This window comes from Mercenaria mercenaria, chromosome 16 (genome assembly GCF_021730395.1).
Source record: "Mercenaria mercenaria strain notata chromosome 16, MADL_Memer_1, whole genome shotgun sequence".
Taxonomy (NCBI): Eukaryota; Metazoa; Mollusca; class Bivalvia; order Venerida; family Veneridae; genus Mercenaria; species Mercenaria mercenaria.
The window spans coordinates 71250907-71277188 of NC_069376.1; the positions used below are offsets into that span (position 1 = coordinate 71250907).

The 26282-nt window shown below is 34.0% G+C and overlaps 1 protein-coding gene across 1 annotated transcript; it reads left to right on the forward strand.

Moving 5' to 3' along the window:
* The first annotated feature begins 1584 nt into the window (after window positions 1-1584).
* Window positions 1585-20441, forward strand: LOC123541004 (beta-hexosaminidase-like). The gene is made up of 13 exons (XM_045326344.2): window positions 1585-1741; window positions 5091-5277; window positions 6985-7472; window positions 9005-9245; window positions 9937-10108; window positions 10492-10771; window positions 11279-11513; window positions 11876-12007; window positions 13060-13138; window positions 14150-14384; window positions 16713-16965; window positions 17814-17954; window positions 19831-20441. Exons 1-13 carry the CDS (start codon window positions 1690-1692, stop codon window positions 20015-20017), a joined length of 2682 nt encoding a protein of 893 aa, XP_045182279.2. The 5' UTR covers window positions 1585-1689; the 3' UTR covers window positions 20018-20441.
* The last annotated feature ends 5841 nt before the right edge of the window (window positions 20442-26282 follow it).

Here is a 26282-nt window from a genome sequence, read left to right on the forward strand (position 1 = left end):
TTTTCATAAAGATGTAGAATTTGTTAGAGGCGGAATATAATGGCTACATGGGGCTCTTAGAGAAGCTAACGATCTGTCCAAATATGGACCAAGACAATGATAGACGAACGTGTCCATTGGTCGAAATAATCATTTCACAAAAACTGAGTAAGCTTTAACCGGAAAGAGTGTAATTTCATTTCAAACGTTCTTACTTGACCTACCAACATACTGAAGTATCGCTCTCTTACAATATTATAGATAAAGAGAAACAATCAGTTTGTTACGTTAAATTTACTTTTAAGTGAATTTTATTTGGATAGGTTTACTTTGGTTTCAGCGGCTTTGTTGAATAATTATATTCGTCAAAACAATTTTAATCCATGTAATTGAATACCTCTGGATACATTATAACAGAATATTACCTCTGGTAAGTTTTGACGATTGATCGATCGCCATTCAATAAGTGTATAATATTACTAGCAATTTTGTCAACCTTACCTTCTCGAATCCATTTTCCTTCACTTTACTTCATGAAGGAACATAGCTTTTAGTGTATGTATTTTCTAAGAAAGTACTATCTTACCCGTACACATGCACGTTAAAAGCTACAGTATGTGTCTTTACGAAGTCTCTTTTAAACTGAGTGGCATTGGGAGCGGAACAGTAAAAGCAAAATACTACTTACATCACTTTCGAAAAACAGCAGCATAACGCAACATACCAAGATGGTCACTTTTTATTAAAGACTCGTAACTCAGACTTCGAGCAAAACAAACATTAAAATGTCTGCAAAAGAGAGACATTAATATGCTTTCATCTGTTTACCTTTATAAACGCGAAACTTATATTTTGTAGAAGAATCTATAAATAAAAACTGGTGTTCTGCGAAAAGCAGGAATAATTCAGGAACATATACTGAAAACTTCATCTAATTTTAGATTTACAAACTTCTTTTGAAGTTCTCTTGTATTTAAAATGCTTTCCCATAACTTTTAAGATTTATCAGCCGTTTGGGTTAAATTAAATGCCAAGTGTCTTGTAATACGTTAATTGTCCTCATTCTTGCTTATTATGATTTGTTTTTATTGGGTTTAACGCCGCACCAACGCAAGTATAGGTCATATGGCGACTTTCCAGCCCAGCTTTAAATGATGGAAGAATACCCCAGGTGCCGCTTCGTGCAATATTTCACCACGAGCAGGCACCTGGGTAGACCCACCGATCTTCCGTAAGCCAGCTGGATGGCTTTCTCACATGAAGAATTCAGCGCCTCAAGTGAGGCTCGAACCCACATCGGTGAAGCCAGCGAACTTAACCACTCGGCCACGGAGGCCCCCTCTTGCTTATTAAGATAATGTTTAAAATGATCCAATACAAAATAAAAGGCGAAATTTAAACCGTTTCAAATATAAAGAAAAATAATCGTTCACATGTTTTTGAAATAAAGTACCCTTTAACTTGACCTGAAGTTAATTATTGAACAATAAATTGGTGGGAAATCGTTATGAAGGATAAAACATAAATCAAATTGGTCGAATGAACAATGTTTTTTGTCAAATTTTGTCACATAATGTTAATGAGACATTCTTATTAATGAGACATTCTTTGTACTCGCTTAAACTATAAGTGCGTGTCTGTTCAGTGATGGATATATTTTTAATTGTTAGCACTGTTTTATTGATGTGTCTTTAATACTGTTCAAAAGGAATGGAGGGCCTCCATATCGTGGCAGGAATTTTTATAATTCTTCTAGGAAAAGGTTTGTTTATGATAAACTTTTAAAACTTGATTTTATATTTTATGAAGTTTTTTATATTCGGAATTGAACCACAGAGCATACATGTAGGTAACTTGGATTGCTAAGATACTAACTCGAAGTTTGGTTTGATAAGTCGAACTTCTGATTAAGTAAGTCGAAAGTAAGAGTTATTTTCCTAAAACTTCGGAATACTTCCCTATTTTCTGATTTAGTATCTTTCCTTTAATCCGCATAATTTGAACGTCTATCCGTCTGTCAAAGCTCAAAAATGTTAATGAGCCGCTTTTATTAACTCGTAGGTAGAAAATGTAAAGCGGATACACCATGTAGGGACATCTTCCCATACATCCATGTATTGTACTACCATGCATTAACGTGTGCCGACCATATAGGGACATCTTACCACATATCCATATTATATTGTACCGACCTTGTAGGGACTTGAGCTTGTACTACCATGCATCAATTTATGACTAACCATTTAACCTCAACAGCTACTTCAGATTTAAAACTGTACGCAAGACATATATACCTACCTACATGTATATAGTCTGTAGTAGGGACTTAGATATAGTCTAAAAAGTGAAATATTCTGAGTTCATACACTTACCGGTTACCTTTGAACTCCCCTCAAAATCTAACGATACCCAGGCACACGATCTTGGTCGGACTCATAACTTCCCATTATGTTTATACTTCCTTGTCATATGGGCTCGAACTTGGTCGAAATCCTTCATGTTTTCTTTTTGAGCGAGGGCTGCGTGGTCATTTAATATGACACAAAGGGCTACAGGAGGGCTATAAAAATCAAAATATTGATACCTAATTTTGAGCAGGACCTATACATCTACGTAAACTGTGGTAATTATCTAATGAATTAAATACTCTTTGTTATATTGCTAAACCGCACGATTAATCATTGTATGATGTTATGAAGTAAAGTTTAATTTTTTCCATGCATGTTGTTATAATATATTTAGAATAATTTATAGCAAATTCGTGTTTTAACACCATTTATACACGATGGGATGTTATACGTCTGGCGTAATAATTTCACGAGAGTGCAGCTCAGGTGCAATTATTTTGTACGACGTCTAACAGTCAGAGTGTATAAAAAGTGTTCAAACACGGTTTTGCTAAAATTATTTCGATTATAGTATGTCTTTTATTGTAAAATTTAGATCAAATATGATAGAACGGTTTCTTGGAGCATGTTTTGCGCAAAATAGTAGGTCGTCAGCTCCTTTGTTTTTACACTCAAGGACCGGAAATAGTAATATGTCTTGCGGACTAATTCCATAAATGCGCAAATGATGACGATTTATTCTGCACAGCTAATAACCAATTCCATGCTTTTGTAAATTAATCCAGACGGTTTTCGTTTTAAACATGCTTTTAAGAAAAGTATTTGATAAAATTTGAAAGCACTATTTCTCGATTGGCACATGGCGTTAAATATCGCGTCGACGTGACGTCAACATAATATCGTTGTGATGACTAAAACATTGCTAGTCATATTATAATATATAATTCGTCTGTATACTTTTGTTCTCTTGCATTATCAAATATATTTATTTTCATGTCATTAAAGGTTCGTGTTCACTCCTATTATTTTGCAGATTAACTCATTTTTTTTTAAATTAGTGAATATTGGATCATTATGTCATAGTGCAGTTATATTTTATATTCCTGTTTGACCAACTGATTTCATGAGATCAATTGCCCAGTTCAAACTAATCAAAGATAAACATAAACACGTAAGAAACGCTAATATTGCGTTTTCAAAAGTCTGCATAAGCCAAAACACCCCTAAACTTCTATAATGAATTTTTCTATCTTACAATTTGGACAGCACCATTAACTGTTTAAAGGGGTGCTTACCAAAAAGGTTCTGACTGAACGGCGAACAGTGCATATCATGATAAGACTGCAATCGTGGCCAGCATGATAAGAGTTAAATCCTTTTTCCGATAATCACGGTGTATGATCGTTAACACATTAGCTGAAATCTAACGAAATTTAACGGACAAGCAACACATTTTTAATCAAAACACTGATCGAAAGAAGGTGCAGGGTATACATTTCTCCAGAGAAAGCCCAAAGAAAACATAAGATAATCATAAGTTATTGTTCACGGAACCTAAGAAAAGCATAATATTACGTCTACAATACTGATCGAATACGTTCATTTCTTTTCTTACAAAAATATTAACACTTTGATTGTTCTGTATCTGTCTTGTGTCCCTAAATTTCTGTGTTACGTTCAGTGTTGACAAACACCTTAAATTTGTCCTTTATTGAGATAACATGGCACCCACACAAATACATACACTCCATATAGTTATAGTCACCTGTTTCTTTTGCCCTTTTCAAAATGTCGTATAAAGTATGCCTTAGCATAAACTAAGGCATACTATAAACGACCGTTTGAAAAGGATTCTTGAGTATTATTAAGATAGATAATTCTTATAAAATTATAAGTGAAAATGCAGTGTGTAAGTTTTTAAATATCACATCAGATTTCTTCTTTACTGCACATTGTATTGTTCGGGCGAAACTATAATCAAAATTGTGTAAATGATAACGTGTTTCATTATTCCTAGCTTACTTGGCACCACAAGGATAAAAACGAACAAAATTGGGGGCCATATTCCGACAAGTTGCCATGCATTATAAAAGAAATATATAGTCGTATTTAGGATACAAGACGATAGCTTGCATTTCTCTGCATGCATACATGTACAGACACTTATAATGTTATCTACAATCATAGCTGACCTACTAAAACCAGTCATAAAGTGTTACAAATCTTATCCTATCTTGTAAACAAAGGCATTCTGAAAACAGAGCTTCAGAAAATCACAATAGCTTTGAAATCAATCGAATAGTTTTAAAAAAAGTTATATTAGCTAAATATCATTGTAATGTTCCATGAAATACCTTAGATAGACAAAACTTGCATTAATGCGTTATTACTCAATAATACAAATAAAAGACCTGAAATCTTAACATCAATTTCTCCGAAAACAACATTCCAATTTAGTTTCTTTGTCTGTTAAATTTCATAAACTTCCGGCATATTTGGTAATGATTATGCATCGTGACGATTGTTTTCTCATATAGTTGTCAAACGTTTGGCGTTTGATCAACGTAGTAGGAAGTATTACTGAATCTATTGTTTTCTATTACCTCCCTTCATAATTCTAACTTTGCTAGTTCATGCGCAATATTGAGAGCTGTATTTCTAACCATGTTATTATGAATATTCTCTATTTGGGTCGATCTCTTTCTATTTTGTCATTAAATTATTAACATCGTGATCTGTAATGTAAAACACACATATGTACAGGATCCGTTGTGCCCACAGCTGCAACAGACCAACGTGTTATAGATTACATAGCGGAGAATCTAGATATAGAGGTCGCCGTTGTTGATAATTTACACAAATACGAGGACCATGTTCCTGTTGATGTCTATTTCCATAACAACGGAAACCGGAGTATACCTGCTGGTTCATGGAAAATTTACTTTTACAAGTAAGATGTTGGTTATATTAAACAATTTTTTTTATCTAATATGTAATAAACCTTCACAAAATTAGTAGGAGATATCTACTGACAAAAACGAAATAGCCTTATAAATGTTGAAGGACTAAGAGGTAAGTTTCTAAAGTTAAGCTGAAACTGTTTTCATTTCTGTGAACTAGATCTTTGACCTGATATCCTGAAAACACCACTGATATTTCTCAAGCTATTGGTGTTCAAGTCATGTTACTTATTGCAAATGGTCGTAGTATTAGCTGACCAAGACAAACAAAGTCAGTTTATTTGTAAGTTATTTAGCGGGTACTACTTTCAATGTCAAAGTCCATGTCACCTTGACATTGGACCTTTTGAATCCAAAATCAATAGACATAATTTACTGATCGAAGCCAAAATGCCAATTATTTGAAGGTTCTAGGTGAAAAGATAATTATGTAATCGATCGACAACAGTTTTCTAAGTTCAGGTCTGTGTGCCATTGACCTTTTACATAATGGTATTTAAGTCGATAATGATCATCTACTAACCAAAACCAAATTCAACGATTCTATGTTAATGTTTCTAAAGTGTTCTTTTTTTAATCTGAAACCATGTTCAGACCCTTCGATCATAGCCTAGAAAAACAATCGGTATAACATACATTTTCTCGTAATCGCGAGACCATTTCTCCTTATTTTACGAGACCATTTCTCCTTATTTCAAGGTCTTTTGTCTATTTATCGTAATGATTTTCTAGTAATTACGTCAGGGTTTTTTTTTTTTCAAAATATCTGGATACATGATATCTTTTAACTGTAATCACGAAATCATTATAACCTTTTTCCCCAACGAAAAATAATAATGTACACACGCATTGCGACATCATAATTATTATATCATAAACACATGCGCTATCAAACAATATAATTGTTTTAATCTTTTAAAACTTTGAAGTGGAAGGCAAGAACAATATTTTCAAATCCGACTGCGTTTGACCGCAAAGTCAATTGGGAAGGGTTTTCAAGTGCTTTTAACGATAACAAAAACATAAAAGACTTGCAGTGTTACTGCTATTAGAAACTTTGAGAAAATATCACTAGTTCACGATTGAAGACAAATTACAAGTAGATTTATGGAATTGCGCGTTTTAGGCGAGATATGCACAATTGAAATTAATCATTAACTTTTCCCGTTGGACATTCATAGTTTTTTTTACGGGAAAGGGTATATCGTAAACAATTATAGCCTTTTCTTTCTGGTCCTGAGCCACATTGCTACACAGACATTTATACACAAACATAGAAATATATATAGAGTGTTTGATTTTGTAATTATTTATTGTAAAATCAACTTATATTTTAATAAAACAGACAAGAAATACCATTTGTTACATTGGTAATTGTATTTGTACGCTGTGTAGAAATTAAAAAATAATTTATAGTAAAAGGGTGTGCACTCGTGAAATTATTTGTACGACGTATTATCGCCCGAGTGTATAAAAAGTGTTAAAACACTCTTTTGCTATGAATTTTTTCAGTTCTAAAATGCCCTGAACTATAACCGTAGCTAAAATACAGTAGCGCCCTTTCTTGATCGCAAGAAAAACATTGACGTCACCAAACGTTAACGTGACGTCATTCTAGCGTAAGAGTGTTTTAACAGAGAAAAGCATATTAGAATATTATTTAGTACCTACCAAATATTGTTTTATATTTCTTACAGTCTGTACGGAGTTAAAGCCGAGGATTTGGCATGTGGCCTTAGAGTGGAAATAATAAACGGAGGACTGTTTTCTTTTATGCCGAAACATAATGGGTTTACAGGAATTGCTCCATCTACAGTACTTAAATGTACATTTTATAATAAGTATTGGACAGTCGCAAAAACAGATTTTTTCTTAAATTGGTACGTTAGTTCTCCGGGCAACAGTCCGAGAATAATAGAAAGTACAAGGGAGGAAGGTGCTTTTGTTCGGGACTTTGACACTCCGGCGAAGTGGAAAAGAAGCAAAGAGGACCAGTACAATCCCTTTTCGCCAGAACAACAATACCAAATGAATGAAGGAAATCATACATGGTCACATCTTCATCGAATTGTACCAAAACCTTTGACCATTTTAGAGTATAAACACAAAACATTACATTTCGATCGAAAGCTTTGGAAAATAATTGACTCAAAGGATTTTCATTTCGAGGCGAGGTATTTATCAGGTAAGAAAATGCTAAATTTAAACAGACCCGGAAAGAAATTGTATATCTCACGCTGATAAATAAAGAAAGAGTAAAAACTGATAAAACATACTTTTTGAAAATCTCTTCCAAAATGTTAAATTTATTGTTATTACAAAATCCATTTCAGAAGCTGAACTGAGGTCGAACTATTTCAATTTTTTTTGAAGGGGTGGGGGCATTCAACATAATCATTTTCATAAATGTTAAGGAAAATTTCAATATCTACGAAGATATCTGGATTAGGAAACTAATTTAAACCTTTAAAAGACTATCAAGATTTTAAACCAGTTTTCGTAGTAATCATCACTGTTAGCAACGAAGCAGAAGTGTAATTAGTTGATTCGTACCACATTTTGCATACAATATTGTAAAAAAAATAACCATTTACGTAATATATCTCAACGTATGATAAAGTTTGAAGATTATTTTAAGTGCATATAATTATTATGACGGATGAGATTATAGCTGGCTAAAAACTCGGCTACATGAATGATTAAATGCATTTTGCATGTTTGTTCAATCATTTTTATCCCACTTTAATTACTAAAGCAAAAGCCATGCCTTACTAAAATCTGGAAAGTAGATCCCTCGGAAGCATCGAGAACAAGGCAAACAATGAAAATTGCAGACTCGGTTTGATTGAGTCTGTTCATGAGCAGTAATGGAAAATGCAACACTGCCCACGCCCCCTAGCTTAAGCAGTATTCAAACTTCAAATCTAAATGAGTTGAAATCAATGATCCCAAAGGACCAGAAAATATAACAACACTGAGACGAAGTCGGGGCGACTTTTTACGGCCGCCACACAGCACTTAACACGCTTACTAAATCTATGTTAAGTGTGTCCAAGAAGGTTTTTCGGTTGAAACACAAATTTCTACAAATGTTTAAATGCGGTTATTTAAGGAAGAACACTCATTTTAACATTTAACAACTTTGTTTGAGCATTAGAATTTAAAGGTCAGATTGTTGATAGTTAGATTCGTCGCATGTTTAACTGGCTTCACATGCAGTCATATAGTGACTATTTAATTCAGTCTAACACTCACTTCCCGTTCCTTTAATTGACTGTGTCAGGCATGTATTTACTGAGTAGATAACAGAATACCCAACATAACTGATACCTAAATTTTAAGAAGATTCCATTCGAAAAGCATGATACATTTTTCTAAAAAAAACATTTATCATATCGTATGTGAAAGAGGAAAGAATCAGTTTAAAAAATGAAAGCATGGTTTTCAATATAATTCCAGTTATTTATCTGGACGCATTTTGTTAATTTGTAGTTTGTTCTTTACGTATTCATATTAAGTTCTTTTTATCTGCGTCAATAAATGTGTCGTCGATACAAAAGAAACAATATAAAATTTTGTTTTTAAAATATCTCTTGTTTGTTTTTCCTATCTGGAAGATATATTTCGAATAATGAAGAGCATCCTAAACATTGCTTTAATTTTGTTTGCCGTAGTTTGTCAAAATAAATCTATTTTGCATATCTTAAATAAATGCAGATAAATTACAAGTGCAGTTAGTTCAATTGAGAACAAAAACCAGATATATCGAAATCATCAAAGGGAACACTGGGGATGTCGATCCGGAGGCGTATACTTTAAACGTGCATCCAGATTCACTTTCTATCAGCATAACAGCTTCAGCACCTCAAGGCGCATTACATGGAGTCCAATCCCTTATCAGTCTTATAGAAGGTTACGCCGGACCACTGCCTTCGATTTTTATCATAGACAAACCAAGGTAAGACAGCTGAGGTTTTCATCTCGGCCCTCTAATGGGTTCAAGGTCTGTCGTATTTGCTCTGAATCAAGGACATATTTCAGGGCTTATTCGACAATTTTAGTACGTGTAACTTTTATTTCTATTGCATATATGTTTATTAAAAACGTCGCTAGTCAGTGTTAGTATTCTTACCAGTTCTGCAGTATTTCCACTAGTGGCGCCGTAAAGCCATAAAAAGTTTAGGTTTTTACTACAGAAACGTCAAATAATGCACATGCTAGTAAAATAATGCTATAGCTAAAATGACTATTAAACGTCCTAAATACAAATCAGTCAATAATTCATGCATAAAATGAGGCGTTTATAAATTAGAATTTGTATAATTAGCATATGTACATATCAGTATATCTTAACATACTAGGTCAATAAACGTTTGGATACATTCAAAACTATTTATTCTATTTACAACCAAAACAGCAAACAACTGCAATTTTATTGAATGGATTGTATAGCATGCCCTTTAGTGTCAGCTCAGCCGGAACGCTATTTTAACAATGAAAGCAAAGGGTCAGAAATAATGACAAAGTTCGTTCAAGTTCAGTGGCCGTTGTTGCAGGACCGTTGGAAGGCAGTTAAAGACTGCTCGTATGATGGTTAGATTGACCTTTCATGCCCTAGATTCTTGCATTTGTTTTTATACATTTTATAGATTCAGTTACCGAGGGATATTACTCGACACTTCTAGGAATTTCAAACCAAAGAGCTGGATATACAGATTCCTGGACGTCATGTCTATGTACAAACTGAACAAACTGCACTTCCATTTGAGCAATGATGAGGGATGGAGGATAGAAATTCCAACTATACCAGAATTGACTCAGGCAAACGTTTAAATTTCAGTTTTAAAGAATCCATACGTATTCTGCTTTAAAACTAAATTATTTTACCATTTTCAAGGCAACTTTGATTTAGTGATTTGGAAAATGTTAGATAAATTTGTGTTTGCCAACATTCGCAGTTCGCAGTAACTTATTCTTCTGGATATATAATGCAATTTATTTTTACGTGTGTTTTAAATTTGCTAGTCGCGTTGTTCGAAAAAAAAAAACACACTTACATTACTAAATCTACTGGAGTTGAAATTATTATTATATTTTCATAACCGCGAGTAAGACAATGGCATACATATTTACTTGAATTATTATAATTGTTAATACATAAATTATATATAAGTTAATTTTGAAACCCCATTTTATCAGTGCAGATTGGAGGTAAACGATGTCACAGCGATTTTCCTGGAGAATGTTTGATACCTCAGCTGGGATCTGGTCCCTATAGCAACAACACTGGTTCCGGCTTTTATTCGGTACAAGACTATCGGGATATACTCGCATATGCTAACTCTCGCCATATTGAAGTGATACCGGAAATAGACATACCAGCACATAGTTACGCCGCCATTACAGCGATGAATACAAGGGAAGCAAAGATCAACAACATGAAGACTCAAGGAATTGTAAACATACCTGAATCATACCTCTTAAGTAAAATATTGCTTTTTATTTATTATCTTTAAAAAATAATCTTCGTCGTAAAGTAACTTTCCGTATGTGGTTGGACATAGTTTCATACGCTTTTAGTAAACCGAATTATCGATTAGAAAGACTATTACATGTACGTTGCTGTGTTTTATTTTGTCTACGTAAGCTTGTGAAGATATAATTCAATAACACATCTTACAAACATAGAGACGATGCATTTATTGAACTTTTCCAAACGGACTGTTGTTCTTATTTTAGACATATTTTTGTGGATCATTGTAGGAATAAAATATATCTAAGCCTGACTAGTACATACTAAACTTCATTTATTCGTAAGATGTATTTATCTTTGAACGCCCTGTGTTCCAGCTGCTCGTTGATAGACTGACCGTTATGCCAACGCGGGCTAGATGCTTAGCTTCAGTTGAATTCCCGGTAACATATGGTTATATCTACATTGCATTTATTTTGAGAGAACTGTATAAAAATATGTAAATTCTTCCATGTCAGGCGATCAAAGCGGACCTAGTAACATCTTCAGTGCACAGAGATGGATGAGGAACGCGATTAATCCATGTCTAAATACGACATACAGATTTATTGAGGTTGTGATTGATACCTTTATAGCGCTTCATAAGCCAGTTCAGCCTCTTCGGACATTCCATATAGGGGGAGACGAAGTACCGGAAGGTGTATGGAACGATTCCATAGCATGTCAGAAATATTTAAGCAATTCGAATACAAAGTAAGTTTTATTTTTTCTGATACTGCGTGCATGTGTGTTCGAGTAAAATAGTACCAAAACACTAAACTACGTATAATATAAACATGTTAAGCATTTCAATTTTCTGATGAAGATGAAAAAAGCATTTTAGTAAACTTCGTTAAATAGTATAAGCATGTTTTAGAGTAAAACATGAAATAGGAATGTTTCGTATAATCTAATAAGTATGTAGATAGGGATGAACAATGGATATAATATATGTGCTTGAAATATATCTAAAGTAATTAAATGCTGAAAGAAGCACATCATTTACAGTTTTATATGAAAATACATAATATGCATTTGTCGAATGAAACGTGTCATGCTGATTCTTGTATTACCAGCACAAGCACGCTGCAGAAAATGTTTACCAAAAGGGTAGCTGATATAATGGCTTCGAAAGGCCTCGATCTAGCAGTTGTTGGGGAATCAGTCTATGGAAAAAGGCCAACTCCAAAGTCATTTTTCAAAAACAGGTTAGGGTTTTCTACATTCACTGCATAACATAATAGTGATATTGTGGTAGAATTCTTTTCACATTTCGATTCCAACATTTGTATCATAGATTACAATGTTATAATATAAAAGTGTTTTAACCTAATGTTTCTGACTATATGTCAGTCAACACATTTATAGAGTTGAATACAACTGAAACTTGAGCATTTTCGAAATACTAGTTGTTTTTATCCAGATAAACTGTCGAAATAAATATTTGCTTTAAGGTTAGTACAATGATTCAGACAGTTTGTTCTTTTACGTTGTACGAAATTTATTACTGACTGGTAATGTAACTGTCTTTGATAATTGATGATGACAAATAATAAAGCCTACAAAAAGATCATTTTATAGCTTAGAACTCACCCAGAACTCACCTAAGCAAAACTAAAGCATAACTGTCTTTGTTAGTGTCTGTTCACATGAGAACTAATGAAATGCAACATCCAAACCCCTCCTAGCACAGGTATGAGAACTAATGAAAAGCAACATCCCAACACCTCCTAGCACAGGTTTGAGCGAAAAACATACACATATATAATGTATAGTCTCCGCGATGCATATATGTATAACAACACTAAATCTGATCTTGTACGATAGTTTAGTTTCGCCCTTTACTTGTAAGAAAACGAGGACCGTACAATGCTTCTACAAATATCTTCTGTTTGGACCAAAGAGGAGTTGAAGACCTTATTACACTTTTGTGTAACTACGTAGTACGGTTACTGCATTAATTATAGCTACTAGTGTATCATACCTAAAAGATTGCATCTTTAGCATCTTAAACATTACCCTAAATCTACCAAACGTGTCACTATACTAGCAATTACCCCATGTGTACCAAACGTGTTACAATCTTAATAAACACCCATGTGTACCAAACATGTAACTAGCTTAATAATTACACTATGTGTACCAAAACACTGTACTGTCTTGCTAATTACCTTATATATGTACCAAACATGTTATTGTCTAAATGATGACAGTATGTGTACAAAACGTGTTACTTTGTACAATAAACAAAATATTTCAGTAATGTGTTCGTCTATCGTTGGGATACACGTGGTGAAATTTTGAACACCCCGGCTGACTTCGTAGATGAAGGATATAAGGTAGATTCAATATTTACTTTTATGTATTTGAAACCTCTATAAAATGCCATTTTTATGTTATTCTCGTGTCGATTCGCTGTAAAATCAAACCCATTGGGTTTTATGCAATCCATATGCTTGGTCACTCTGATATCCAAGATATTTGTAAAGGAGATAGCTGTCGCTTGATCTGGTCTTTTCAACATTTATACCGATCATGTAAATTCAGTTGGTTATCAGACCAACTGAATATACTATATCTAAACCATTATCTATTTTTCGATTACTAATATCCAAACCGTTACATATACGGTATCCAAACCATTATCTATTTTTCGATTACTAATATCCAAACCGTAACATATACTATATCCAAACCATTATCTATTTTCCGATTACTAATATCCAAACCGTTACATACTTGATACATGTGGTTGACTTCAGATTGTATTTTCTCGCAGAAATACTAAATTTTCAGCTGAGAGACCATTTACTACATATGCAAATATATATGCACCGTCTTTCTTCTTAAACATCTTTACTGATGATACAATTGCAAGAATTCTGATAACATCATTTAAAAGTTTTGTTTTCGCTTCTTGATCTAAGAAAGTGGCCATATAGGACAAATCCAAACACACGGCTACCAATGTAGTTACCATACAGTGAATAATGTCTCTTCTTTCAAAATAGTGTGAATGATGTAAACAAGAAAATTGCATCATCATCATCAGAAAATATGTGACGGTCAACCAACTTTCTCAATTCAAAAACGGTGGTCGTCATTTTCAAAAAGGCGGTCTAAAAGTAGACAAAAGCTAAGTTGGCAAACGAGATACAGCTATCCAAAAGCACTTCTATTAGTTGTTTATGATTTATATTGTGTAAGATTTTCTATGAAATTAATAGTGTGCTGTTACCAAACGAAAGACTCAAGATTCAATCAATACAAGACCAGAAACGCAGTCTTGAAATGAGATGTACTTAATACATACAAACAAAAACGTAATATACCTGCAATTTGTTTCAAAGGTTGTCCTGATGCCTGCTACGCACGTGTACTTTGACATCACTCAAGCGCCTGATCCCGAGGAGAGAGGTTTATTTTGGTCTACTCGATATATTGACGAAAAGAAAGTATTCGGATTTATGCCAGACAGTCTGCTCGCCAATATCAATACTGATCCGATGGGCAACCCAATTAACAAGGTTCAAATGTGTTCGCACAATACATGTTCCAATCAGTCAACGCTGCAAAATGTGATAGGTAGGTCAAGATCCTTTTGAAATCACGCACATTTTTAACCGTGCTGCAGTCAGAAATTGATATTGGCAGAGTGGCACGGGCGCACTGAGCCCCAAAACGGCGACACAGGGAATAGTGTGAGAGGAGGTCACCCCATTCTGGGGATTGGAAGATCTCCCGGAACAAAATTTTGGAAATTTAGACCCCTGTAACAGCCTCTTGTGCATTTTCTTTTAATTTAAACTTTTATTCTGGTTCTCATTTTATAGCCTTGCTATGCAACAGAAAGTCACGAGCCTAATCATCAGTTATTTAGGTAGTTCTGTACGTTGGATAAACCGGAAGTGATGGCGTAACGTCATTTATACGGAAAACGTAGAATAAAGCCTGGATTCGGCGTACGGAAATGAAAATCATTTTATGAATTAAACCTGTAAGTAAATTTATTACAATGACACCGTTGATATCTTTCTTAAGTGAAAATATGATATTAAAACATCTGACACGTTAAATAATTCAAAATAAAAAAAAAAAGTAATGTCTTAAAATTAACGTGAAATGTGCGGTTTACTTTAAACAAGATCAAATATCTAAAAAATAAGCACACACACCAATACATTTTATTTCATCACATTATAGGTCATATGTTTATTTACAACTGTGAGAAGTTTCACTAAAATGTACTTTGTAGAATAATTTCTATTCGCGAAAATGTTATGAAAGTTATGATTTTCCCATAGACTCCCATTATGAAAAATTGCGTGAGGTCAAAATATTTCGATTTAGTCTAGTAAAAATCAAGCACACGACCCTATCGTTTTTTTTGCTGAATTTTCTAAGTATATTCTGAAGTTTAATCAAATTCTACATTGTAGAAAAAACCTTCGATCCAAACGTGCAGAACTACCTTAACGTAAGTTTACAAGTATACTTTAAGAACATCATATATAAATAAGAAAATAGAGAAAATTGTGGAAACTTCACAGGTCGCTCAACACGACAAAAACGAAAATGTTGCAGGCTCGGTTTGGTTGAGCCTGCTCATAGACGGTAGTGGAAATGCATGCTACCGTCCACGCCCTCTAGTCCCGGGTTGAGCAGAACTCAACATTTACACATGCTAAAAGTACACAAAGCAATTTAGAGACATCCGCAGATGTGTTCAAACGGCGGTGAACATGGAACCTTCAATGATACACGTATTGAGGCGTGTAATTCCATGAAAGCGGCGTTTGGTCCCCAGATAAAGTAAAAGGTTTGCCCCAAACGAGAAAACAATGGGCAGAACTAAACAAACTGGAATTTAGGAAGGGGATCTGAGGTTATGGAGCCAGGAACTGTCAAAAGACAAAATTAAAAAGCAGGCACCATATCCAAGGGGTGATTAAACAATACCCAAGGCTATGAATGTGGGAGTATTGGAACCACACAGGCCTAAATGGTCATGTTGAGAAACTAAACAGTACCAATAACACGAAGTCAAACTTTAAAGTTAATCAAGCCAGGCAAGCTTGTTTTTCATTTATAACCGAAGTAAAAATCCCACGTAGGGAAGCTGAGTGGTTCTTATCTATAATTAGTGATTTCAAACAAGTAATAGTCCTTAAAGATTGATAACTTTAAAAGTATACGAGCCAGTAATTGTTTTTCAACGCATGTATAAAAATATAAATTGAAACATTTGAAAGCTTATCATGATTTCATTTTTAGCTCATCTGATTTTTTGACAAAAAAAGATGAGTTATTGTCATCACTTGATCGGCGTCGGCGTCGGTGTCGGCGTCGGCGTTGTCTGGTTAAGTTTTATGTTTAGGTCAGCTTTTCTCCTAAACTATCAAAGCTATTGCTTTGAAACTTGCAACACTTGTTCACCATCATAAGCTGACCCTGTACAGCAAGAAACATAACTCCATCTATCCTGCTTTTTGCAATAATTATTGCCCCTTTTGGACTTAGAAAATCAGTTTTCTTGGTTGCCCCTTTTGGACTTAGAAAATCAGTTTTCTTGGTTGAGTATTATGTTTAAGTCTTTTCTCATAAACTATCAAAGCTATTGCTTTAAAACTTGCAACAGTTTTTTACCATCATAAGCAGACGCTGTACATCAAGAAACATAACTCTATTCTGCTTTTTGCAAGAATGGCCCTTTTTAGACTTAGAAAATCATGGGTAGGACAATATTTCTATTATACAAAAAAATCAGTTGAGCGTCAGCACCCGCAAGGAGGTGCTCTTGTTAGAAGTTGATGTTTTATCTGCTACAGATATAAGTACAAATGTATGCAGGTTCATTATCCTTTAAATTCATACAATATGTTTTCATTCTTGTTGATCTGTTTGTATCTGTAGGGATGCAGGCATGTTTTTGGGCAGAGCTGATGAGAAACGAAGCAGATTTTCATTATATGGCATTTCCCAGAATCCTTGCTTTAGCTGAACGTGCCTGGCATAAGGCGTCCTGGGAAGATATAAATGATATCAAACAAAGAGATATGCAAAAGGAGGATGACTGGAATGAGTTTGTTGAAACACTGGGTTATAAAGAATTGCCTAGATTGGAAAACAGAGGGATTCATTACAGGATTCCTCCACCAGGAGCAAAGTATGCTTAAAATATCATATCATTTACATTTCAGTTAATACTGTAAAACATTACACAATACGTAATTTAAAGACATATCATTTGATAACATAAACAATAAACACTCTGTCTCTATGTAGTCATAAACGGCACCATTCATGTGCATAAACAGTACTGTATGTTAGGTTGAAAATACTACATACTAATACATATATTAAAAGTAAATGCTGAACGAATATGTAGATATTAAAAACGTTCAATGTCAGTAACTGGATATTGAATTTTTATTGTGAAAAGATATGGAAGTTTGAAATTAAAGAAAATGGCAGATCATGGTGGTCATTACGTCTTTTACACACTGTAATTCTTTATTCAGCAAATTATCCTTTAAATAGATTGATTTCTTATGTTTCATGCGTATAAGATGTAAAACATGGTTATAACTTTCATTTTAGCTGGAAAAAGGACAGAAAATGTTTTACAGAAATAAGTAAATACAGTAATAATATATATGTAGTCATTTAATAAATCCACCATTTAATCTTTTGCTGCCATGTAAACGCAATGGCCGTCATTTTGATAAAATATTTAAATGCTCATAACTTACTCATTTTTAAGCAGATTTTGATTTTTTTCCACTTCTTTTAATGATTTAAGAAATTCTAGCAGACCGGATTAACATACGAACAACATTGCCTTTCCCTTTAAATATATTTATTTATTTGATGAGGATGTTGTAGATATATATCCATCCTAGAACTTCAGTGATCGTAGAGCTTACTATATCTTTAATTACTAATAAAAGTCTAAAAGCAAAATCAGGCGTTTCGATATTAATACATGTAATAGAATGCTCCCGTTTTTTTCAGATTAGACGGGTGCATGTTGAAAGCAAATAACATGTATCCAAACCATATCCTAGAAACGAGCTTAGATAATGGACGATCGTGGGTACCCTTCTGTGATATGATGTTACAGTCAGGAACACTATTTGTCAAGGTTAGATCAAAGTAAGTAAGAAGCTTTTACCTCTGTTTAAAGTAACCATTGGGGTTAGAAAATTACTGGTTTAAGCTTTCCAGCTTTAAAAGGTGGAGAAAGATGCAAGGAGATATATTTCCAGAAAGCTGTTAAGCGGCCACAACTTTAACAAATGTTCTTTCTTTTTTTCCTCCTTTTTACATTAAAATGCCCCACAAACCCTATTCATTTTGGAAAACTGAGTTGTTGAAGCAATGCTTTTAGTTATCAATTATCATTCTTTTTAGACTGATTTTGATACTGATATTTCGTATGCTCTTATTTTAGAATGTGTAAAAGTAGATTTAGATAAAATCTGAAAAGTAGATCCTTCGGAAGGACCGAGAACAAGGCAAACAGTGAAAATTGCTGTCTCGGTTTGATTGAGTCTGTTCATGAGCAGTAATAGAAAATGCAATATATATATATATATATATATATATATATATATATATATATATATATATATATATATATATGCAAATGTTGAACCAGTACGAATGTGTAGTACAATTCGGGCTCGTATATAAAGCAGCATCGAAACTAATCTTATTGGGTTAGTGGACTTGCTGTGGCATATGCGCGTTGCCGTAATTGGTCTGGTATATTGTGGTGGTGATTTAGTTCGTATAAATTCTCTCTACCATATATATATATATATATATATTGAAAATTTTGATCGCTGCGTCCAGAAGACTCAAATGCGACATAACACTCCTTTATTTTGTGCTATTATTTTGATATGGTACACTGGGCTGCTTTCCTGTTTCATGCAGGGTCGAGTTCTTTGGCGAGACCACTTTAACATACATGTAATCTAGAAGTTTCCTCACAAAACAGTCCAGCGAAATCAAATTTAGAATGCGGCGTTGTGTTGCAACGTAAGAACGTTTGATCAGTTGCCAACTTTAAATGGACTAAATGTCACACCAAGAAAGCAATGTGACAGAAAACGTTTAAATACAAGACATGAATCACAATTTGAATGATTTCCGTTTGGGTAGGAAACGTATGTTAATCACTACCGAATCAAAAGTAAACATAGTGCACATGTCTTGTCACAAGTAGGCCAAATATAGAATCCTTATCTCTCATCCTTTCTTGAAGCCAATGCTTTGTTGAATGATGTTTTCGTTTTCTTTACTGCATTTTAATATGGTCCAATCGCATGCTACATAAAAATGGCGGTTTCAGAAGTTTAGGTTCCGAAATTACTGAAAGAAGCGAAAATGAGTTACATGTATTTTAGGTGGCTGTAGTTAACTAAGCGTAACTTTCTTGCATGCAAGCTTTAGTCTTTTTTTGTTTTTACTTTTTCTATACAACTGAGATATGATTCTTGGTGTGGATATAAGGATATGAAAATTTGATATTCTATAAAATGTCGAAATAGTAGTATAAAATAAATGGAGTATATAAGGAAGTAACGAATAGCCTGGTATATTGGTGTTCAACCTGAATAAGTGCCTTTAAAGCGACACTTATTTGTTAAATGGTAAATGCTTTTACATATTAAAAACATATTTAGGTATTATACAAGATTAAAATTGAAATTAAGGAAATAGTATGGTTTTTCAAGACATGCTCAGGAAAAATACAAGATGAAAGAAATAGTATTTTATTGAAGATAGAAATGTCTAAACTGCATGCTATATATGTTACAGCTACGACCTGCTTCAGTTAAGTTCATATTACGATATTCATCTCATAATGTTTGCCTATGAGTAAGTTCGTAGTCAATTATTGGGATTGGATGAATTATTAAAATTAATGTGGTCTCATTAATAGTAGCATGGATTTTTTCAAGTCCCTAACATACCTTATGTAGATAACAGGGAAGTTACATTTCTTTTTTCTTTGTTTCAGATCGGTTATATTGCAGAGAGTGAGCAGACAAATAGAATTTCAAGTGACAGTGAATGAAAAGTCCTTACCAAAGGATTACAAAGATTTATTAAGACCTAATAGATGTCTGAAAACTGTGATCTTAAAAAGTAATCATGGCTACACAAAATCATCGTCCCAATGTTACACAAATTGTAAGACTTGCTAAATTCCTTTTTATAACCGACTAGGGATCTATAAAATGTGGCGTTATAAGGAAATAGTCATCTAGTTATTCACAGACTTGTACGATAAGGATAATTTCTACTGATAATCGATAAAATGACTAGAAAATGACTTTATTGTTACAATATATCAATTTTGCATTGTTGCACAGATTCGTAGACATGTTAAAACCATTTGGACATCCACTATAATGCCTGTAAACTATGACGATAAAAAGAAGCAGAAGTTAAGTCAAATTTACATCATTGTTAAATAATTGTAAAACCTTCAAAACTCCTAGTGCACATCATTTGAATATTTAAAAAAACGGTGTAGTTACAATGATCAAAGTTTTGCACACAATTTAGGAGTTGCTTCTCCTGATACTCTGTCTTCAGCAAAGGCATTGAGTACATGCGTTTTTGGTTCTTATGGTTTGCTTTTTATATACAGGAGATTTTGTGATTAACATGTTATGCCTTCTGTTGCCGTTGCGAATATTAGATATTAATATTATTTACACTGCCCCATGACTTTGGAACATGGTGGGGGTACGAGAGAGGTTAGGTGCGCACCATTAACCGGTTTAAACTCCCCAGTGGTGTTTTCTCACAGTCCGTTTGTTTGTTTTGTATCAGTGTGTGTTTATGTTGGTAATGTGCACATTTGCGTGATGTGAGTTTCATTTTGGTGAGGCTACGTGGCATTAGGTGTTGGATATTTATCCCTTTATTGCTTTTTCTCGCTCACATTCTGTTGTAATATGCAAGTTTTACAATAATGTGTTGAACATTTCAGTAATATGTAAAAGTGATTTTCGCTATAATGTTTGTACAAAAGGCAATAATTATGCCTTAAAATGAATAAAACATCTGATACGCTTTAAAATGAGATAACCAAAATCAGGATTCTATATGGGTGTGTTTAGGAAAATTTTTATCCACTTGCTATGATGTCACATATATATAGCTTTTGATACAGATGCACGACGTTTGAACTTAAAAGCAGTGTTGTTATATTATTTGGTCCTTTGGAATCATGGAGTCCATTCAATATCTGTGTAATAGAATTCCGCTTCTGCCGGTGCTAAGGGGGTGTTGTACTTTCCATTACCTCTCGTGAACAAACCCAGTTCAACGGACTCTGCCATTAATTTGCTGTGGTGCAGTCTATGTTTCCCAAGGATCTCTTTGTAGATTTTATTTATCTTTATTAAGTTAACTCTCATTTTACTAAATAGCATTTCAATGCGACACTGTACTTTATAATGTTGTTGCATAATTTTACTTTGCAGTATAAAAGTAATTTCAGAAGAAAATGTTAATCTACATTTAATGATAAGACTTGTTTAATAGTGATGATGGTTCGAGCTTCAATCGGGGCGTTGAATTCTTCATATGTGGGAGCCATTCGAATGGCTTACGGAAGGTCGGTGGCTCTACCCGGGTGCCCGCCCGTAATGAAGTAATGCCGGGAGGAGCACCTTGGGTCTTCCTCCACCATCAAAGCTGGAAAGCCGCCATATGCCTAAGCTTGTGTCGGTGCGATGTTTAACCCAACAAATACTGATGATGATGATGATGATACGCCAATTAACTAACACTAAGAATAAAATGCCTAGATGTATTTGTACATATAAATCTAATAAAATGCTATTATGATATTACTTATTATGCTTGTTTTCCTCATTCATATTAAAATTTGAAAAACACTGTTCTGACAAAGAATACACTTCCAAGGTCATTGATGTACGATCTAGTAAAGCGAGATAAATCAAAGTTTGTTTTAACCCTGTAACTATTGGTTGGCTTCCCTTTCATTTCCTCCGCTTTGTTAAATAGGCCTAGCGCCAGATATAAATAAATAGGTAGCAGTGTTTTGACTTTGTCTTTCAAGAAAATGGCGGGATATTGTCAGAAAATTGGAGATTCTGTGAGGATTTGCATGGACAAATGGAAAAAAAACAATAATGCAATACTATCAAAAACTTTAAAAATGTCTAAATCCAAACGCAACTGACAGGACAGAGGATGGTACAGAATACAGGAGGGACCAAAGTCCTTCTGTTGACTCTGCTGGTACTGTTTAGTTCTTTCCTATCTCAGGGAAAAATGAGTTATTGTAGATTTTCCTGGGGATTCCATCATTGTATAACTTATAACTTGTGTCCATTCTTTATAAAGTCCTCTTACTCCATCAGTAATTAGTGCGGAAAAGCAGAAGGCATGTCCGTCCTGATTCAAGTTGTTCAAGACTGTTGTCTGCTATACTATCCAGGAACGTTTGAAAAACTTGACTTGACTAGGATATTGTGATTCGATGAGGGCTTAGGGAGACAAGTCAAAAACATGTAATTTTAGATATGTGCTAGAGATAAATATATTCCCTCTGGTTAACGTTGTACCTGCTATTTCTTGTTTTAATTATACAACAGGTCCATATTTAACACGTTTGTTTAGCTAAAGTCAAAACTTGAAAGAAAATGTATTTCTGATGTCAAGACGTTTGGATCTCCATATATGTAGTTGCAGCTCTATGTTAGTCACTTTTTACCATTAGAAATGTCTTGTCATATGTTTTCAACACCATTTTTCATTATTGTTGACATCGTGCTAGATGTTCTAAAATTTCGATTTTACTGTTGTAACAGTAAAATGAAACTATTTTGATTTAATACATGTGAATATACTTGATGATAATCTCTTGAATAAGTATACATAAATTGTGATATGTACAAAAAACCCTAAATATTGCCAAGGACACAAAACGTTGAGAGTAGTAGAAACATGAATGTAACGGTTTGGATAACAAGTGTAAACTGATTTGGATAACTTAATCTCTTTGGATGTTTGTGATTTCTAAATGCTAACGTTTGTTTCTCATTTACGTTTTCATTATTTGCATTGTAAACATAATCGATAAGTGGGTGGTACATGTTCAAATATATCTTCAAACAAACGAAGCATTGCCATCAATCACTTTTTGTTAGATATGTATGAATGTATATGCTTATAGAATGGAGATATATGATTTCAAAGAAATACTGTTTGTTGTATTTACTATTATCAATCTGAAAACCAGTTTGTTTTCAAGACTGTTTGAAATGTATAAAACATGACCGGGAAAAAGATAGAACATGTTAGTGCAAAAGTTCCATGAGGCCAGATTTAGTTTTATGCACATCGACGCACACCAAACACGTAATATTTGTATCTGTAAGGAGGATATATTCAGGTCTGCTAGAAAAACGTGCAGCTATAGCTTGAATATCTAGTGTTAGCTTTACAATAGAGACAGAGGAAACTCCACAGGTCGCTCAACACGACAAAAAAGAAACTGTTAGGCTAACAGACGACAAGTCTACCTAATCACCTTTTCATATGTACTATAAGCCATATACTCCCTTGTGGTGACTTTGCTTATGACAGTTCTAAGGCAATGCCCAATTGCATATTTGTTTTACGTTATGTATACGTTAAGGTGTCATGCATACGCTGTTGTAACGTGTGATTAGAAGGGAATGCGTTTTTAAAACGTGGTTTTATCTGTTAGATATTTTCCCTTCCATTATTTTTATTTCTCAAGCGTAGCAATGTAATTTTCTCACCTAAATCACAAGTAAAGGGTAGTGACAAGAAAGCGCACTGGTACACAACCGTGCATCATTAAACTGAATCAAATGCATCAGTACCTACGCATTGACGCACGGTGCTGCAAGACTACATAATGTTATTATGCCTGGCGTTAGTTTACCTGATGATAAGGTTCCTTGAAAACGGTGCGTCTCCCAACCTACATTTCAAGGGATGTAGTTAAAACGGTTTTTTACAAAAATAATAGTGACTTGTTTATTTAATATATACGATTCCTGTTATAAAATGAAATAATATTTCATGGGGTTTATCTCGTTTGATAAGGGACAATATCAAATTTAAGAATAAAAATGATCACTATTTGAAATTAACTTGAACTAAAAGAAACTAACGTTATGATTAGTGGACATAAAATTTGCTTAGACATAAAACCACAGAAATTTTCCCTCTTTAGATACAAGACTCGCTTAGTCAAAACACGTTTTAAAAAGCAAAGCCGATAGATAGATAGATATATATGCATAGTATTTCAGTCATCAGTGGAAAAGTGTTTGACGTTGAGGTTTCGTTTCCTTCTTAAGTTTTTCAGGTGAAAACAAACAACATACAAGCTTACAAAACAAATTGTAAGTTAAAAGCGATGTTGACAGTTATAATTTGTCGTCAGAGCCGAAGTCATAGTTATGAAGCCTGTTCATTATATGTTAGATCAATGTTAGATCAATAAATAGGTATGTGAAGTTTTAGTTTATTTTAACGAGTAGTTACTGAGATGCCTGTGTACATATTAAAATGTTACAATATTGCAAGATCAAAAGAGGGCCAGTCCATTGTGAAAAAGAAAACTAGAGTTACAGAAAATGTGCGTTACATGCCAGATCATTACAGTGAACAGTTTTGTTTCAATTCAATACAAAGTACTACCAAATCGGGACGCTGAAGCTGACTAACGGGTGTGTGCAACAGCCCTGTGTATTCTTCAAACTCCTTTTGGAATTGCTAACAACTAATTTGCATAGGCCGTTTGCTTTCGGTTGTGGAGACGGAAAACAAACATTTTAAGGGCCCTAGTGTTTCTATTCTTTTACTTATCGCTTTCGCTGAAACGTAACTAAAAAATAAGGAAGACAAATGAACTTTAAAGAGTTTGTTTTAGATCAAATCACCCTAGTGACGGAAAACTTGCCTGTGATCAAACACATGACTACGAAAACGAATGACTTGATTAGGCACTCAAATGGACTTACACCCCATATTTTAAAAGTCGTTTTGACCTATATATCAGGATACATAATGCTCCATTTTATTAATGTTCCAAGAAAGAAATCCTTTATTTACATTCACACATTCTCATGCATCGTAACAAAAATAATTTGTTATAAGAGTACTTCTTAAACATTTCTGCTAAGTATTTTTTTTGTTTTTTAGATATTTTATAATTTCTCATTTGTTTTTCCCTAATGTTATTCTCGTGATTTATAACTTTTTGGGTCGATTTGTCGTAAATTTGAAGTCACTATAATTTATGTCATTCATATACAATGACATTCTGATGTTTCAGAATAAGTGAAGTAGATAACTAATTGTATCTCATTTATTCACTGATACTGATAGTTGAATTTACATCCTAGCCAACACGTTACATTATAAAATTTAAACCCGTTAACTGTTTTTCATACTTGATACCAGCCGTTTAAATAACTTGTCATGTGGTTTTGACAAGGTTGTATTTTTCGCCAAAATTACGTACTTTCAGTTAGAGACCAAACAGTTACGAAATTACGTCTTGTTCTTTAAACGATTTTAATGCTGATACAATAAAGAATGTTGATAAATAGTTTAAAGTTTACAGTTGCCATTAATTTGCACATTTTTATTACTTATGACTAAATGGAATGCTTTATTTGCTTCATTTATAACCCATAAAGTGGAGATAGAGATTAGACCAAAACGGTATACATCTTCATGTCTAACCAGCCAATCATGGTGAAATGGTCTATGAAGCTACCTAGGTCTGACAACAATAAATGTAACAGCAGTATGTCCTCTCGTTGCGAGCCCGCCGCAGCCCCCACACAACCACGAGAGCTGCCATACGACTACCATGTAGTAAATCGGTGCACTATAGTATTTGCAGCCCGACATACTGAAGTTATTGTACAGGAGTCGATCTATCCATTGTATTTCGTGTCACAGAGCTTGATAGGTCGCTATTCAGCCGCGATAATTTCATTAGTTCCAACTTGACCATGATGTTTTCGAATCTAATAGCGGTGATTGTAACACAGTTAGCGCAATTTAGGATGCTGCATGTCGCGAATGGGAGTGGTTTTTACCCCCCCCCAGCAGCGGACTAAGCCGATAATCGGATCTAACCAGACGGTCGCTGATTCCGAACCCCATTGACAAAAATCCACGAGAGCCGAATACGACACCCAGATATAAGGCTACTGTTCTAATGACCCTTTATTATAACCTTCACCTTTGTGTTTGGGTTTGTTACTGAACGAAATCGTCAAAGTTTATCGATATTAAAAGGAACTATTAGTTTTATAGTGAGATTTTTATGTGCGCTATTTATAGAACTGTGTAGGTCCAGGACCATCTTATGAAGTAGTCCGGTTAGCTACAATACGTAAGGTAAATACGGAATTTAAATGGTACAATACGGATTTT